General features: G+C 41.8%; 1 protein-coding gene across 5 annotated transcripts in view; it reads right to left on the bottom strand.

Moving 5' to 3' along the window:
- Positions 1-1,629: 1,629 nt before the first annotated feature.
- The window catches only part of afap1 (actin filament associated protein 1), a 96,390-nt gene continuing 79,813 nt past the window's right edge, over positions 1,630-18,206 (bottom strand). For 3 of the 5 annotated variants that reach the window (XM_020100210.2, XM_020100208.2, XM_020100207.2), the window contains exons 9-18: positions 13,876-14,028; positions 12,660-12,871; positions 11,980-12,125; positions 11,141-11,255; positions 9,632-9,877; positions 7,257-7,386; positions 5,318-5,482; positions 4,706-4,896; positions 4,437-4,604; positions 1,630-3,921 (exon numbers count right to left, since the gene is read on the bottom strand). In XM_020100210.2, coding sequence (XP_019955769.2) covers positions 3,895-3,921; positions 4,437-4,604; positions 4,706-4,896; positions 5,318-5,482; positions 7,257-7,386; positions 9,632-9,877; positions 11,141-11,255; positions 11,980-12,125; positions 12,660-12,871; positions 13,876-14,028 — 1,553 coding nt within the window. In that variant the 3' untranslated portion in view covers positions 1,630-3,894. The remainder of the gene's footprint in view (positions 3,922-4,436; positions 4,605-4,705; positions 4,897-5,317; positions 5,483-7,256; positions 7,387-9,631; positions 9,878-11,140; positions 11,256-11,979; positions 12,126-12,659; positions 12,872-13,875; positions 14,029-18,206) is intronic. The other 2 variants (XM_020100211.2, XM_069518426.1) reach the window with 1 other exon arrangement.

Genomic DNA, 18,206 nt, shown 5'->3' with positions numbered 1-18,206 from the left:
CTGGGGGCTGCCCATCACTCTACCATCTCTCTCCAAAATATGCATGTCTTTGAGCCCTGTGGGATAGTGGGTTAATGCATGTATTAAAATGAAAAACATGAGTGTAAAAAGAATTTCAATTAAACTTAAACTTCCTTTCAATAAAGGAAGTTTAAGTTTAATTTCCTGAACATAATGCCATAATATATATATATATATATTATCTCAGCAGCTGTCATAAGTGTTCAGAAGGATGCAGACTTAAGGAAAGAGCTGTCAGTCAACAGGACGAGGACACAAGTGTCTGCTGAGTGTGACCAGAACACCTCAAAGTCACCTCTCTCCTCAAAGACAGTAATGGACACACACAAACACAAGAGGGTGCTATTGCACTTAAGTTCACAGAGCTCAGCTCTCAAGCAGTTTGAAGTTATGAAGTTCACATTATACACAGTGACAGTGAAGATGAAAGTCTTTACTAAATCTAAAATGTCATAATTCCGAGGTGGTAAACTTGAACGTTGGGTGCTATAAATGTGAAAGAATAGAGCAGCAGTCCGACTGACAACTTCCACTGGTTTTCCAGGGACCGTTCTTACATAACTAAATTCCTCTTCGGCATAAGACACACACATTTGTTGCTAAAAAGTTTAAATTTTGCAGGATCAGGTAATCAATCTTACATTTCTGTTACTTTTTCAGAGCAACATTGGTTTGGTTCATGTTAGCCAGTTTAAATTTTTTATTTGATTTAAACAAACCACCTTAGTCAAGCAATTCAATGGAGTTCTGAAAAAGTCTTTTAATGCCATAGCAAGTGGAACACAACACACTTCACTGCTGCATTTTCCTGCTGCCAGACCTTTAATATACAGTCTATGTGCCAGACAAAATGGGTGCCTTCAAATAATAATCAATAGTCATTTTTTCTTAGGAATCTTCCTCACTGAGTGAGAGAGAGTACGCTAAATTTACTTTGACTTATTATCCGCTCACCACTATGCTGATGGAGGGGTGGATGAACTGTCCACCAAAACACTTTTGGAGTTTCAGGGGTAAACAGTGTTGCAGCAAAACCCATAGAACCCAATAGAAAGTAAATGGCAACCACAAAAACGTGATAGCTTAATTCTCGTGCTGATGTGAACTGATGTGAGTCCCCATGATCCTCTGTGCTCCTGATTTCTTCTCTTTCTCCTTTCCTAACTCCTTACAGCTTCTCCTTCACATCTTTCCCTGACCTTGTGATGTTTTCCATAGAACAGTGGAATCATGGTTAGGACAGATTATTATTTGGACTTTTCAAACACACCCAACGTCACATGGCACCCATTTCCTCTGACATCACATACACAGATCTTTTAGATCCTATGAACAGTCTCTGAGCAGAGATGGTGCAGTTCGATGATTTTATTTTGTAAATGTAAGGTTTTACTTGTTGCTGTGAACATCAATACCCTTGTGTCCAATAAGCTGTGAGAGGGGACAGCAGGAGGAACTGCTCATTGCTCTGGAGCTCTCCTCATATGTGTTTCATCAGTGGGTAGTTGTCATGGAAATGCAGACGTTTAAATTACAGATCATCATATTTGGTATTTCTCTACAGCCCCAACAATAAAGCACAAAGTCACTGAGAGCGGTTTGTCAGAGGAGTTTATTTTTTCATTTATGTACAAGCGTGTCTGTCACCGAGGCGGAGACCGTCTGAGATATACAAAAGAGGAGAAAACGTATAAGGTGCAAAAAACACTGATGCATGCGTCTGTATCCCCCCCCCCCCCTCCCCCCGCACCCCCCCTCTCCCACAAGCTACTGTATGTACAGCAGGTTCACATTGACTGACATCAGACATCCTGCTCGGTTACAAGCCTCGCCAAGTCGACGAGGAGTCACAACCAGCTAAACAATTTGCAGACACAAGTCCCCTACGCGCCCGTCTCCATGCTGACGTGCCGACTACTCTCTACAGCTCGCAGAGTGGTGGGGTTCTCATCTGAAGGCGGGAAAGGGACAGAACAATATGTACAAGACTGAGGAGCGGACGGCGCCCGCGTGCTGCACATAGCAATCAAAATGGCAGGAAAGCATAGGCAGTGGAGATAAAAGGATTTATCATAGAAAGCACCGTTGGCAAGTGATGAGTGTGTGTATGTGTATGTGGGCATGCCCTTGTACAGAAATCGTTGTGAGGACCATTTTGACCCTAGAACCTATGGAGAGAGGACATTTTTGCTGGTCCGCACTTTCAATGCGTGGTTTGAGGGTTAAGACTCGCTTTTAGGGCGAGGATAAGAATTAGGTTAAGTACAAGGTTGTGTGAGTCTAAGGAAGTCACAGTCTTCTGTAGAACACAATTGAGAGTTTACAGCAAGTATCCCTGTTTCAGTCAGTGTATTGTTAATGGGTTTGGAATGTGCCTTGGAGACATTTGAGCTCATGCATGCACACACGCACGCACGCACACGCACACACACACACACACACACACACACACACACACACACACACACACAGCAGAGCAGTGGTGTGATCACAGGAGATGGACTGGAGCTCAGAGGAGCAACTCGCCATGTCAGTTGAGGTTTCTAATTGTTTCCTATGGTGAGCGCCAAATCTAAGGGTGGCCACGCCCATTCCTGACCTGACCTAACCTTTCGACACACACACGCACACGCACGCACACACACACACACAGAGTTAGAATCCAATTGTCAAAATAAGGGAGTATTTGAAGAAGCACAATTACTCAAGGCGACTGTAAGACAGTGTAGTTAAAGCTACACTGGCTGATTATGAATGGAAACCACATGTTTTAGTGATTGGAAGTGAGACGTTAATCAATCTATTTACATTTGCTTTGTTTTAACAATGACATTCACAGCTGTCGTTTGCTAAAGCTGCAGCTACCGGCTAACTACTTTATAGGCAACCTGTTTTCATTGATCGGTTGAGGCTGCATCACAGTTCAGAGAGTTAAACTGTGTTTGAGACGGGATGGAGGAAGTTTCAAGCTATTAACTGAAAAACATACATCTAGCATCAGATAAAATGTCTTCTGAGCTACTTCTGACTAGAGGCGACGGTTTCATCTTGATGATAAAATCATCCGTTATCAGCCTTTCACAGATTTATCGATATAGAGCTCAACAACGTGGTCATTTGCAATTGCAATGAACTTGGTGGAAGGTCCAGGAACTTTTTTCCCCCGCTTTCTTTAACTATGTGTGTTTTTCAATAAATATCCTTTATTTCTTGATGAAAAAACTAGGGAACTGATATCTATGAGTATAATTTGGTGCAGATCCAATTAAAATATCAATCTAGTGAATTTGAATGTGGTTTCATAAGGGGACTGTTAACTGAATAACGCTCAGGATAATTCTGCTTCTTGAAATACCCCTTTAGCCCAGAGCTGTGCCTTTATACTCAGCTGGTGTGTGTTACGATTATTCTGACCCTTATAACATGACTTCTGTTTGCCACAAATTCTAAAAAAAAAAAAAAAATTAAATATATCAACATAAATAAACAAAGGGAAGCTAGTATTTCCTTTAAACATTTACAAATAAATACTTGGTTTTGACTTTTGACCTTTTTCAAGCCAAACTGCTGGAACAGATTCTGAATGGGAGAAAAAAACACAAGGTGTTTGCTTGAAAAAGAAAGTGCAGCAGACAACAAAGCACAACTTAGTTTACTAAGCATGCTTGATAGAAGAAGGGTTGGAAAAGGTTGCTATGTCTGTATGCTGTGGTACTTACAGTATACTAAAAGCAGCCACTCCTTTAGTTCATGTGAATGACTGTGTCCTCCTCAGCACTCACGGACTGTATTTTAAATAAATATATAGACAATATTTTTAAAAAGAAAAAACCAAAGGAATGAAAGAAAGGGTGATGTGAGAGGGTAAGCGGTTTATGTGCCGTTCTTCTGCTCCCATTCCTGCAAAACACAGAGAGAGACATGCTTAGTTTGTTGATATGATTGTTAATATGATTTTCAGAATCAATAAAATCAACCTCTATCAGTAACTTTAATCATCATCAAGTAAATTTAAATTGTTAACGTCTAATCAAAAAATAAAAATATAGGATAAATAGAACCAAGATTCTCAAAAAATGATTTTTGCCAAAACAAACAAGATAAAAAAAGAAAATCAACTAATGATTTACGGGGGAGTGAACGTCAACAAGAACATGTTTTTATTCCAATGAAAAAGAAATATCTCACTCTGCACTGCCAAACACACCTTGTCTCTCCAACCTCAAACATTACAAGCTGCTGCTGAACTGATCAGAAAAAGAAGAACTGTTTTATCCTTGAGGCTTCTGGAGGATATCAAGCCTTTTAAAGTCTAAAACACTGGTTTTAAAGTTAAGCTCTTTCTTTTTTTTGTCTACACCGCTTCTACAGACACAAACGCTGCTCTAGCCCCCATCCAGCTTGTGAGCTCTGACCTTGGCCTTCCTGAGGACGTGTCCCCGAACTGTGGGGGCCTTCTGACCGGCCGTCTGCCGGCGGAGCAGCGATGCGCTGTTGATCGGCAGGGAGCAGGACTCTGTGTCACTGGTGTCGCAGCTGGAGAAGGGAGACGACTCCTGTGTCCGTCGCAACATGGCCGGTGACTGTGCACACGCATAGGGAGAAGAGTTAGACGGTCAGTGGTGGTAGATACAAATTAAAAGCAACGCAAATGAACCACAAGAGACAGCGGAGGTGTTCTGACCTGGAGGCCAGAGGAGCCAGCTTTCGGTTCGATGGTGAGGCCCAGGGTGACCCCTCCGCTCAACGCCTTTTTCAGGCTCTCCTTCACCTCTGTCTGCTCCAGCTCCAGGTTCACCCTCTCCTCCTCCTTCTGCCGGCACTGCTCCTCCACCTTCTTCAGCCGCTCCGACAGGGAACCATGAGATCGTTTGCCTAATGGAGCGGGGAACATTTCAGAATCAGAATACCTTTATTGTCCCACAAACGGGGAAATATCACTTTTAAAAACTTTAACCCAGCAAGGTGTTTGAAGAGTGGAGTTAAGAAATGGATTTATCATTTAAACATATACAACCACACACATTAATAACACAAATTCAATTTCATTTTATGAAAAATATCAACTATAAATCTTCACTGCTGATAAACTAGATAGGATGATTTCACTCTGCACCAACTGTTTATGACAAGGAATAAATCTGAAGAAGCTCTGGAGCATTAACACAGGACAAAGAACAGAACATTGCAAACACACAGGTTTAGAACAGGCATTGTACTAGTTATCCTTGAAATGTTAATTTCCTGCTCTTTTGCATTTCCAGACACAACTGTTTTTAATGTGTGTGTCTCTCACCAGCAGCAGCCTCCACAGCTGTGCGCAGGTCTCTCCTCTCCTTCTTCAGCTGCGTCAGATGGTTCCTGATGTCCTGCTTCTTCTTCATCAGCTCGTCTTCCTTGGCCTGCAGCCGCTTGGCGTCTGCCTCCACGCGGTTCTTCCCGTACTTGCACTGCTCCGCGTCTGCACAACAACGAAAAAAATAATCAAGAACGTGAGTCTTCCTCAGAAGGCAACAGTCCTGGTTAATGTTATAGACTCAAAATTCCTCCTGTTCAACATATTTAGCCTGTTTAAGCTTTGGCTGAGGGGTAGAGCGGTCGTCCTCAGCAGTTTGATCCCTGTTCTTCCCCATCTGCATGCCGAAGTGTCCTTGGGCAAGATGCTGAACCCTGAATGGCCCCTCATGGAAAAAAAAGAGCTGTCTATAGATGCATGAATGTGTGTGTGAATGGGTGAATGGCAAACTGTACTGTAAAAATCTTCCAACCCAACAGAATTGCCATGTGAGTCAATCTAGAGGGGTAGTGAAGAAAAAAGAAAAGTTGTCTGACAGATTATCCAAACCAGTTTAACCTAAAGCTAAAGGACCTGAGATGTTTTCTTATAATCCCTTGATTGTCCAGGAGGTGATTCGTGAAGTGACGTTCACCAGAGGACATTTTAATGATTGTGCTGGAGGTCTGAATAAAACCTGCCTGATCATTGCCGATTGGTTTCTTTCTCCCGATGACTAGTTTTAGCGACATTTAGCTGAGCTGCCTGTTGTGAGCAACAGGATTACAGTACACTGGAGGCTTTATGTGCAATTACAGTTTGTTACCAACATCACAGTTGTGCAATTTTAAGTTTTACCTCCAAATTAAGTGGAAGCTAATGTGGGTACACTGCTTATTTACAGGCTGCGATGTGATGATGTGATGGTCTGACTACATGCTTATTGTGCAGGTGTTTTTTATAAATAAGTATAAAGTATGTGAAATTGCAACTACGTAAGGGAATGGAGACCACCTGTGTGACAGTGCATTGCCCATGACATCAGCATTCAGACATTTTCCATGACATCAGGAGGAAGAGATCAGAGCATTTATTATCAGGACACTGGTGAGACCTGAACTGCCCAGAAACCCACTGAACCCACAGCCGCAGCCTCGAGCAGTCATGAATTACGCCAGGTCCGTGTGTGTGTGTGTGTGTGTGTGTGTGTGTGTGTGTGTGTGTGAGAGAGAGAGAAGGATTTTGCTCATGGGGAATCACTCAATCAAACCACGCTGACATCTTCAAATTCAATACCCCTATTTGACACTGGAAACATGAGGTCTGTGTGGCGCACTTTAACTCCAACATGACACATGTTTAATTATTTCCATTCCGACATTTGGAGGAAGACAAGCTACACACGCGGTTTAAACCCTGCTCGTTCACACATTAGGCAAAAACAAAAAACTGTTTTCTACCGCAGGGTTTAACATGACCAAATTCACCCTCTACCAGTGAGGTGGGCCCCGTCTCTGCTATCGCATCTGTTTGAGTGCGACCCCGGCGCTGGCAGGGGGCTCGAGTCTGGCTCGCGTGCGTCACCCGAATCATCTCAAGGGTAAGGATAGGTTTTTAGGTTTTCAAGTTATTCACCCCCTCCCTTACTTTAACCAACTGTAATTTGGACATCCTGCATTTTCCAAATTGCTGTGGAGCAGAGCTTTGCTAGAAAGCAATCAGTGGTGGTGAGGCTGAGTCTGGGGGAGCCAGACACACTGTCTGCTGCTCACTTACAGCACAGGAACTGACTGAGAGAGATGGACTGCTGTCAGAAGTTAGTATCTAAGAAAAATACAGGGATTTAAGAAGAAATTACAACGTGACTGTCCTTGTTTTTACAGTCTACATACGATAAACTCTTCACTTCCATAATGGAAATGATGCAGATTTGTGGACTTTTTTATTTCTCCCCACTTACTGGAGTTGTTGCGTTTCAGAGAGGCCGTCCCATTGGTCCCGTTGACTCCATTCTTCTTGGACTGGTTCTTTGCCTCCGCCTTCTGTTTTGATGCCACCCCATTGGTCGCTGCGCCCTTCTTTCCCTTAAACTGATTGGAGGAGAACAAGGAAGAAGGACACTTTTCAAATTACCTTTCAAATACGTCAAGACGGCGTAATACTGCACAAACAACATCTATGTAGATGTAGGCTACTTATTATCCTGAAAATGTTACCAAAAATCAACATATGAAATGTCTTCATATTAAATCCATATTTCTAATTAGAAGCTGAGTAAGACATCTTAATTCACAGCTACAGTTAATTATGGTGCATTCATGTGGTGAGGGAATGATCGGAAAAATGTGTTCTCCACTGGGAAGATTCACGTTAATGCCAAGTTGGAACAATTCAAAATAGTACTTTTAATTTGACTTGTCACTTTTATCCCTTTCAAACTGCATGTCCATCTCTCACAAGCCACTAACACCGCTTTTTAGCCAATAGAGATGATTTTATGAATAACATGCAAATCATCAGTAAATCAAATTATTTATATGCCTGTCACACATTCTCCTTTTTCTTTGCTCTTTGTTAATATGCACATATTGGAAAGAGGTGTCAGAGTTTTGCTTAAACGCTGTATGCATATGAACGCTTTTTGCCTACAGCAGGATTAGCGATAGAGAAATGTTTAAATGTTATGCTATATGTTTATTCATCATTTAATTTCTATATATTTGGTGGCTTACATTATCTCAAATCTAGCTTTTATATCTCGGAGGCACATTTGAAAACAAGGATGAAATGTAAAAATGATTAAATACTTTATTTTATTAATTGTTCCTATTATTATTGTCTCGTCTTCATGTTGCCCTAAACCTGATCTGACTGTCATGATGCACGTGGCACACAGTTTGTCCTGCCGCCCGCTGTACACCTCGCTGGAATCAAAGTCAACTTCTTTTAGCTGAGCGGTACTTTGTGGTTGCAGAAGCTATGTTAACACCCCTCGGACATGCCACACATGGCACACACATCAAAGGTGTGGCGAGGAGGAGGCGGAGCTCCATACAGCACCATGTGGTGGCTTATGAGGCTGTGGAGGCAAGGGTGGTACTTAGAGCGGGGCTGTAAAAATATAAATTACACACAGAGCCCATGTTCATTGTAAAGGGGAGGAAGGAAATACAATATGTGGGACAACTGCACACAGGCATGAACACATTTTATACTTTACTAGCATACTCAAACTATATGTTTAGACACAAATCAAGGAGCAATCTCTGGCTTTTATAGGGGAATTATTTCAGAACCGAACCTAAAAACTGTTTCATATAATACTGACACTAAATCAGAGATTGGTATCAGCTGTAAAAAGCTTGACTGAATCATCTCTAACTGAAGCACATGGTAAGGTCTTCCAAAGCCCCGTCACGGGAATGACTCTCCAGCCCTGTCATGGTTAGAATTCAATTTCTAAGAACCACACCAGAGGGGGAACACCATTCACAGGCTGATGGGAGAGGGAGGCAGACTTGTGGCTGGCCAACATCAACACCTTACCTAGTGAGTCAACACATGCTCTTGCAGGAAAGTTTACTCTATATCCTCTTTCCCGGCTCCACAAAGTTCATGAAGAGTGTTGGTGTAAAGGTCCAGACTTTTTAAAAAGCCTTTAATGAGAGCTGCTACTGCAAATGACAAAGACTTGAAGTCTAGCAGCTGCAATATTAAATTCTTATTAATAATGGATTAAGAATTGATTTAGATCAAGTGACGGAGTTGAAGTGTCTCAGGGTCTTGTTTACAAGTGAGGGGAAGATGGACAGGCGGGTCGGTGCAGCATCAGCAGAAATGTGAGTGTTGTACAGGACTGATGTGGTGAAGGAGGAGCTGAGCCGCAGGCCAGAGCTTTTGATTTGTATCATATAATTTGTTGTGTTTGGATGGTTTTCATTTGCTTGTTGTCTTGGGTATTTTCTTTTCTTGTTGTCATGTGTCCCCTTTGTGAGGCACATTCCAGCATCATTATTGTTATTATTATAGATTGTATATAATCTGTATATTTTAAGGCTGGCTGAGCTTTTCCAAAATGATAACTTTTTCCAAACATTGTACTTTTTTTGTTAGCATAATGTCAGGACAGGAAATCAATAAAATCTTGAGCTGGAGATGTTAAATATTGCATGGGTCATAATTTCCCTTGTATCCAAACTGGATATTGATTATTACAGGTTACTTCTAACATGAACAACGATTAAGATGATTGTTGCTTTGAGAATTTCAGAAAGGTGAGTACAAGTAAATAAGAGTGGAAGCAGAAGAGGTTAGTGTGATGCAGCAGTTAGTCACCTGAGCAGTGGCTTTAGTTTTAGTATCAGCAGGGAGGAATTTAGAGGAGACTTTAGAAACAGGGGTTTTGTAGTGACCGGCAGACTTGGAGGTAGAGGAAGCAGGAGAGGAGGAAGGCTTGGGAGGATAGCGAGAGGCCAGCTTGGGTGAGGGCATGTTATCGTAGAGTTCAGCATTCTCATAGTGCATCTCCCCTTTCAGCTGGCGCCCTCCTGTGCTGGGACTGGAGTGCAGCGCCTCGGGGTCCTCGGGTGGGATCAGGCAAGTGTGCAAAGCCAGAGGAGAGGAGAAGTGGAGGTAGAGGAGAGGAAAGGAGGGGTAGAGGAGATGAGAGGTAGAGGAGAGGCAGAGGACAGAAGAGGTGAAACATTATATAACAGGAGGTAAAAAATATAAGGAAATAAGAGAAGCAGAGATGAAAGCAATATAGAGTTAGTTACACTAAACTGGTTAATTACATAGCAAAACAAGCATTTCTATAATATATGATGACTAAAGAGGAACTCTCTCTGTTATCCTAACCACTATTGTAAAATCCGCAATTGCATTATGGGAAATGTAGTTAGAATTATTAACACAAACAATGCTCTGGAGTTTGACACACACGTGACCTATAAAAGTCAGGCTTCTGTCTCTTACGCGTCGCCCAATGAGATGAAAGCACAATATTAAACCACAGGAGTTCCCCTTTAACTAGAGAAGCTACATGCATCACACGTTAATCAAAGTCATTTAGATGCTGGAAAAATGAATAAAACAATGAAAGATAATGGAAAAACTCAATAACTAATGAATAGAAAGCTTTAAAACTACTAAATGGCCCTTCTAACTTTTTGTCTGGTCTGAAGTCTAGTTCAAGTGTAGTTATTCTCACTTTGATTAATCTGATGTGTATTTAGTTTCCCACCGGGAAGATTCACTTTGACGCCACTTCAACTCGGAATAGCAAAATACTAGTTATTCTAACTAATGACAGCTATTCTAAAAATGATGTATATGTGCAGATAAGTGAAAAGCAGAAAGAAAGCAACACTTTCAGCAAGAATGTGAAGAAAACAACTCTATTTCTATTTTTTTTTCTATTTAAATATTTGGTCCCACACACAGCATGCAACATGCAAACATGGGGAAATTTGACCTCTGTATTCAACCCATCCGTGTGAACGGAGCACACGGAAAAACAATCCACACAGTGACCACACACGGAACAGTGGGCAGCCATGAAGGCGCCCGGGGACTTCCGTCCATGCTGGACTTGAGCCGGCCACCCTCCAAGTCGCTATGGACTGAGCTACTGTCTCCCGAAGTGTGTATTGAGCTATGTCAGTTTTGTCAGTTTTTATTTGAGTCCCAATTCAGGGGCCACATCCTCCAGAGGCTGCATTTAAAGAAGGCGTCACTGCGACACCACTAGGCTGTCTCATTTCCAAATGAGGGCCTGAAGGATGCATTCCCTGAATTGGGACACGGCTGGGTATGGGTACCACCAGTGAGCAGATGTGTCCTTACCATTCCGTTAATGGGGACATCATCATAATGCAGAGCCATTCCAGTGGGACAGGCGTAGCCGTTGACTGGGTTGTCCAGGTACGGGTTAGGTGAGACAGCACGCTTACTGGTGAAACTGACAATACACCAAGGTTGATTAAAAAAAAAGAAAAAACCTGTGTCTCTTGAATATCCTCAGATTTGATGTCACAGAGCTCAAACCACCAATTAAACAAAGACAGTGTAAACGAACTTACAGCAGTAACATCACGTACTGAAAATAATGCTGTAAATGCACCTAATTACATCCACTCTGATTCTCTACATGAGATATATTTATATATTGTATTATTAAACAGAAAATGAAAAATTACTGGTCCACTGGTGTCCATTTAGTTCACTATGTTGTTTGAATTCTCTGTTTGCATAATTTGTTTTGTAGCATATTTTACATGTAATTTAAAAGGAGTGAGGGAAGTAAAGAATAACACATTTTCAATGAGTTGGTCTTGAAATGAAGATGTGGAACAAACACATATCCTTCTCTTTACTGTTTCTTCTTTTCTTTATGTTTCTTATGGAATAATTTGTTGCTTTTAAATATTGTAGCACACAACATACCTTGTTAAGTCCTGCACCAAATAATAATGAAGCACATTATTTCCTTCTTTGGAATCACTTTAGAGCATCCGAATAAATAATCTGAGATATATAATCTCAAAATAATCTGGTTCTGGATTATAATATTTGTCTCATTGGATCAGAAAACCCTGAATCCTAAACTTTACATCAAGGCTAAAAAGCATTGGATAATTTTAGCTACTCATGAGCAAAAAGTAAGAAAAAATTGTGTCCCTCACCAGAAGGACTGCTTGGCCAGCTGGATGACGTTGGCGGTGGTCTCCACATCGATGTAGTCATAGTGCAGGGTGGCTGGGTCGGTGGTGGAACCAGTCTCGGCCAATAAAACCCCCAACCAGCGACCCATCTCCTCAGAGGAGGACGCCTGGAGGAATACAATTCAGTTTATATGATGTTTGAACATGTATGGAAGTTCTGATCATTTAAATGGCTGCAATCCAAATGGAGAAACAGAATGAGATGATGAGAGTCCGGGACATTTTTTTCTTTGGAATCGTACATTAACATAATTTGTTGTAATCTAGAGCTCGTCTGGTTTGTTTTAAGAACCATCCATCAAAGGCTCAGTCACGATATGGTTTAACAAGAAAGACAAATGGATGCAAATGTCCAGCAGAGTATTGCGTGAGGGGGGGAATCAAAACAAAATGGCAAATAGAGGACTTTCGTATCCACCAAAAAAATCAAATACACAGACAAGTCACTTGTGCGGGAGATGTTTTACCACATGAGAGGAAGGCAAAGAACAAAGAGGAAAAAACGAGGAGCAGTGTTTGCTTGAAGCAGTGTGACTGCGTTTTAATGCAGTTTCAGGCATTTCTGCTTCATTCCCTGTTTAACAGTGGAGTTTCAGCAGTCAACTTCACCACATGAGAGTGATTCCGAGGACAAATCTTACCTCCAGCACTGCCACCTCTTGGCTGTTGCGGAGCAGGCGGAAGGCGAAGGGGTGTTTGTGGTCCAGGCCAGGGCTGACTTCGCAGCCTCGCAGCGGCAGAGAGGCGATGTGGCTCTTCAGGTCGTCCCGGTCCTTGTGGAGGAGCAGCTGGTTGTCTTTCAGGCGGCACCAGCGCTCCCGCCAGCGGTTGTTGGACAACACGTTCAGGTAGCCTGTCAATCCAAGAGCACAGAAACTTTTGAGACAAGCAAATTGAATAATATTTTCTATGGCAGACCAAAACTCCTGCACTTCTGAGCCTTTACCTCCAGAGCATGTGGACCAGAGTGCTAATTTTGTCCAGACACCTCCCGCACTCTGAGCTATCAACCAAACCCACTCAGATAAAGCATTTGTACACGAGCTGGGTTGGGTGCTTCTCCCTCTTTTGTCATGTGACAGGACCTTTTCCACTGGCTTTGTATTGTGTGTTCTCATTTTTATTAAATTTGGTTGTAGTCACTTAATTGCCTGATGGATGTGTGAGTACTGCTGACTACACACACATTGTGGATAATAGATGGAGATATCCTTGATCCTTGAAAGCCCATTGTACAGTACAAAACATGCAGGTAGTGTCCTACCACATACTAATGAATTCTGAAAGGTGCTAATGACGCACTTAATTCACAAGGGGAATACACAAATTGTAGGAAAAGTCCAGTACAGACTCTACATGGTTCAAGGTAATTACCACAACACAGCCTCTCAAAAGTTTATTAGAAATACAACCCCGTGGTTCTTTGCCTCCACCAAACAGTGAAGTTTCAGTCTAAATTTAAGACATTCCCAAAAGGCAGACTTGAGATATCAAGTCTGCGTCTGTTCAAGAGTCTAAATAAATGTTTGTACCAACGTTGAAGAGATTTTGCATGTAATTGTAAGGTCATAGTGACTTTGACCTTAGACCAATTTTAGCCTCCAAGTGAACGTTTTTGAAAGGATTTTATTGAAGTGATCCTGAGATATCATGTTCACGAGGCCAAAGGTTAGCTTTATGAGATCTTGACAAAAAACTAATTTTGTTCACTTTTGAGTCCAACTGAATGTTTGCAACAATTCCCTCGATGTGTTCTGGAGATAACATGTTTAAAAGAATGTGATCAATGATAAAACGCCTCTAGCCAATGGGTGTCTCCTTAAGCATTAAGGACATAACTTAATGTCTTCCTCTTACCACATGTGGGTACGTCTTCCTCTGCCGATGAGGTCTGCTCATCTGTCGATGGCTTCTTCTTCCCCAGGCCGATGATCTTGGTGATCTTCTTCCCTGCACCCTTCCCCACCGTCCCTGTCTTGTGCTCCGACTTAGAGTTCTTCTTCCCTTTTCCTAAAACACAGAGACAGAGATTGTGGATTTAACTAATGACTCAAGTAGGGGAAATTAGTAAAACACTGATGTGTTCTCCAAAGGACTCCCGCAGACTTAATGTGCCTCACCATCATTATCTAAACAGGGGAAATTGGCGAGGGAGATGTTACAAGGCCATTTTTGCTGATTGAATTATGTTTGGATGCTTTTGCGATGCTGTAATAAAGAAAGGAGAGGAAGAAAGAGCAACCTTAGATTCTACTATAAACAACCATGAGTTCAGGAATCACTTGCACTGGGTTTAATCAGACCCTTGTGGGTTCAAAGGCTCTTTGTTGGGGGATTAGGCTCGGTCTGCAATCCCAGCATCCTCCACTGCTCCTCTGAGCTGGCCTAGTTTCCATCCAGAGAGAAAGAAAGTGATAGGAATGACAGTGCACATTTTGCTGGAGGGAGGGCTAAAGTCAAGTAATCCAGGTCTTAAGAGGTTATGTCTGAGTCCCTACATCTGTCTGTCTGTTTAAAAGGGGAAAATAGCTTCTGCTTGGCTCACTGTTTTTAGATACTGTGGTCTGCGGTGCATTTGAATGTGTGTGTGTGTGTGTGTGTGTGTGTTAGAGAGAAAGAAGTAGAAAGCAGTTGTCAAAAATTGTGACAGGAAAAAAAAAGATCTCAAACGCCAGATTTTGACCCAAAAGAGACAGTGGAGAAGAACTGGGGGAGAAAAATACAAAGCATTCCCCTCCACTGATGTCATCATGCCGAGACGCTAAAGCTGAGTGTCTGGAACGATTCTACACGCACACATGCACACAAAGTGATATACTGTATATAATCAGAGCTGATTTGAACTGTCATAGTGTCTCTGTCTTGCACAAATCAGCTCTTAGCAGAAGTGAACTAATAAACAGCAATCTGGTGTGATACGCTAATGACAGAAACTCTTTGTATTCAATTGTTTTTGGCCCTCGTAGCTTCTGTTCCTAAATTTTTTCCGTATTGCGTTTGCCTTCCCCGATATGATGTGACAACTGCCATGGCGATGGCCTTAATTAAATAGGAAGCCCGTCTGTGCTCAATTTCAGTCGCAGGGCTTTTCTCGTAAGGCAAAAAAAAAAAAAAAAAAAAAGTACACAAACACACGTCACACACACAACGCAGGCCTAAGGTGGAAAGCAGACACACAGATGTGAAAGCGATTCACAACCTTAAAAAAAAGGAGGAATTACTATTTTTCTCTTCAGGAGACAAGTAGCAGGTAAATTTGATTCCAGTAAATCTGCACTTTATGTTACCAGCCTTGGAAAGAATGTGGCTGATGAAGCTGAGGCGGAGGATGAACGAGGGAATGACTGAAAGACGAGGAGAACGGTGAAGTGATATCTGTGATAGATCTGATGTCTTTACTTGTTGATGGTACCACAAATGAACTGAAGAATGAAACTTGGGCGCTCAACAGTCGACCCGAGGTAAAGAACACTAGCATTAGTAGCTAACACTTCATATTATTCAATTCAATTTTATTCTTATAGCGCTAAATCATAATGAACATTATCTCAAGGCACTTTACATAGAAGGTCAGGACCTTCAAATCGTTTTAATATAGAGAAACCTAACAGTTCCCACAATGAGCAGCACTTTGGCGACTCCCTCATTAACAGAACCAGGCTCAATGTGGGCGGTCATCTGCCTCGACCGGTTGGGGTGAGCAAAGAAAAAGGGGGAGGAGAGGAGAGATGGGTGGAAAAGAGGGGAGAGAAGAGAGAGTGATAGTGGGGAGGGGGCGGTAGGGGAGAGAGAGAGGCGAGAAAGACCGGGAACACTTGAGCACCATCAGGTATCGGATCTGACTAGTTAAAATGTAAACAACAATGTAAAGACTGTTAATTATTATTGATAACAGGCGCAATTAATATCATAATTAATTACTCAAATATTGTACTTAATAATAATAATAATGGTAAAAGTTATAATTTAACTCACATTTTAAATTTGGTGGTGTTTAAAATACCAGATTGTGACAATAAGAGTTGGCCAGTCTGCAGCGTTTTCCTTCCATCCCAGTAACTAAAGGCTCGAATCGGTGGATCCTTAGAACCATTTTCTGATGAGGGTATGGCTCCAGTAACGATGGGATGTCCGATGCTTGAGTATCATGGCTCAACTCAACCGAACACTTATTGGTGCACATACTACGCGTTAGCAATAATAGTTTTCACACTAACTCTGGTTCAGTCAGGAACTCTTTGTCCTGATTTACCCGTTTATTGCACAGTGGGGATACAGTTATGATTGGCGCTGAAGGCTCCATTCTTTGGATGTTCCCTGGGTTAGCCACGCAGCATGCTAAGATAAAACAGGGAACATGTGCAGAACCCCCGGTGGGCATAGCAGGCGAGATACATTTGTTCAAGATGAATATCGTTTACCACGAACATGTTTGGACTCAGCGCTTAAAGGTGGAGGCTGCAGTGGTGGAGGCAAGTTGCCGGGAGCAGAGCATGCGTGGCAGTGTAACTGAGCAGGGATCGGGGAGGATGAGGTCATATTTAAAGGGACCGCTTTGCTGAGAGTGTACTGTGATTGGTAGGTGGCTGACGAGCACCCATAAGTCAGTAGCTGACAGCTTATGACAGCTGAGCACATGACTCCTGCATGAACTAACGCAATGCTTCTTTTTTGATACAGATTAAATGAAGGACATATAACGTGTTAATCAGAGGTGCTGGTAGGAAGATTTTGTTACCTTTAGACAGTTTCCCGTCTTAGGGTATAAACTCAGCTTATTGGCTAACAGCTAGAGTGTTATCAGTCTCTTTATTTAATATCTAACTCTCATCTAAGAAGAACATTTCACTAAATTAACTATTCCTGTATTTTTCACCACGTAGCCATAGCAATAAGGAAACAATATTTTACCAATGACAGTTATCATGATTTTTGTGTAATCTGAGCTTGGCTGAGACAACATCAGACCGGAGAATAATAACCATCGGTAATGGAAAGACAAATAGATAAAGTGATTCACTTTAAAGCCAAAAGACATATTTCTAAAAATCCTCCAAATCATAAGCAGCAGGTGAAAGTTCAATCTGAGGTTGTGCAGCTCCAGCACAACCAGAACTAATGACAGAAATACGTTTTAGTCCCAGCATCAGTAAATGTGTCTTTACTCTGGAACCTGCATCAGCTATAAAAGGTTAAAATACCACACAACTTTTGCGTCACTTCTTTCTTAGTCCCTCTCTGAAGATGCTGTATACACACACTGGGAGGATGGGAAAGCCAACTAACTTCACACTGAATCATGTGTCCATATATTTCCAGGCCAGACAGGTTCATGCTGCAGTAACCAACCAATTCATATGCCTGCATGAACACACGTGGGAGATCATGGCGGATCCTCTTTCTACCCTCCCTATCGTTTCATCATGACTTAAGCATATCCATGAATCACAGCTCTGTGCTGCCTCCATAAAAACAAAACTGGGTTGGAGATTTGAAATTAACAGCTGGTGGGAAATCTGTTTCAGACATAATGTTGGAAAAATGAACCAATCTCACCAAGGAGAAAAAAATATGTGTTAAATTTTAGTTGACAATGCAAATAACAGAGCTGACAAGTAAAATGAAATTCATCTCCCCGAGGAAATTCGTCTGCTGAGCAAACAAACGGTAAATTATCAGAAACGTTTTCACCCGAATCTCTTTGCTTTGGCATGGAGTTCTTCTGGGGAAGACCAACTCTGTGTAAAACCATGTTAAATAAATCCAAATGCTCGTTTTTCATGCCTCATGCGTTATTGTTAAAGGCTGGCCTTTTCAGCGCTCCTCTGACTTATGAGACAGAAGAAGAGGGAAAGACATCAGTATCAGGGTTTTAGAAACTGGGTCCAAGTTGAGGGTGATTATTTTGTTGGTTCCAAGAAACAACTGATAATTTTGTAGACTTCATTTAACTTTACATTTTGTTTTGTTTAGTGCTTAAGTCATACAATTAATGGTGCTGCACGAAAGTAGTGTTTTAGGATGGGGATTTAATTCTGAAAACACCACAACCACTCACAGATGTTGGAACATCACACGAGCGTGATACAAATCCCGACCCCCCTTTGTCTCTGTCTGCAATTTCCAGGTAAAACAGGATGTCGGGCTCTTCGTAATGGATTTGATTTTTTTTTTTATTCCTGGATGCT

This window comes from Paralichthys olivaceus, chromosome 22 (genome assembly GCF_024713975.1).
Source record: "Paralichthys olivaceus isolate ysfri-2021 chromosome 22, ASM2471397v2, whole genome shotgun sequence".
In the NCBI taxonomy this organism is placed as follows: domain Eukaryota; kingdom Metazoa; phylum Chordata; class Actinopteri; order Pleuronectiformes; family Paralichthyidae; genus Paralichthys; species Paralichthys olivaceus.
The sequence above is the reverse complement of the archived record's forward strand: the minus strand, read 5'-3'. Positions and strand labels throughout refer to the sequence as shown.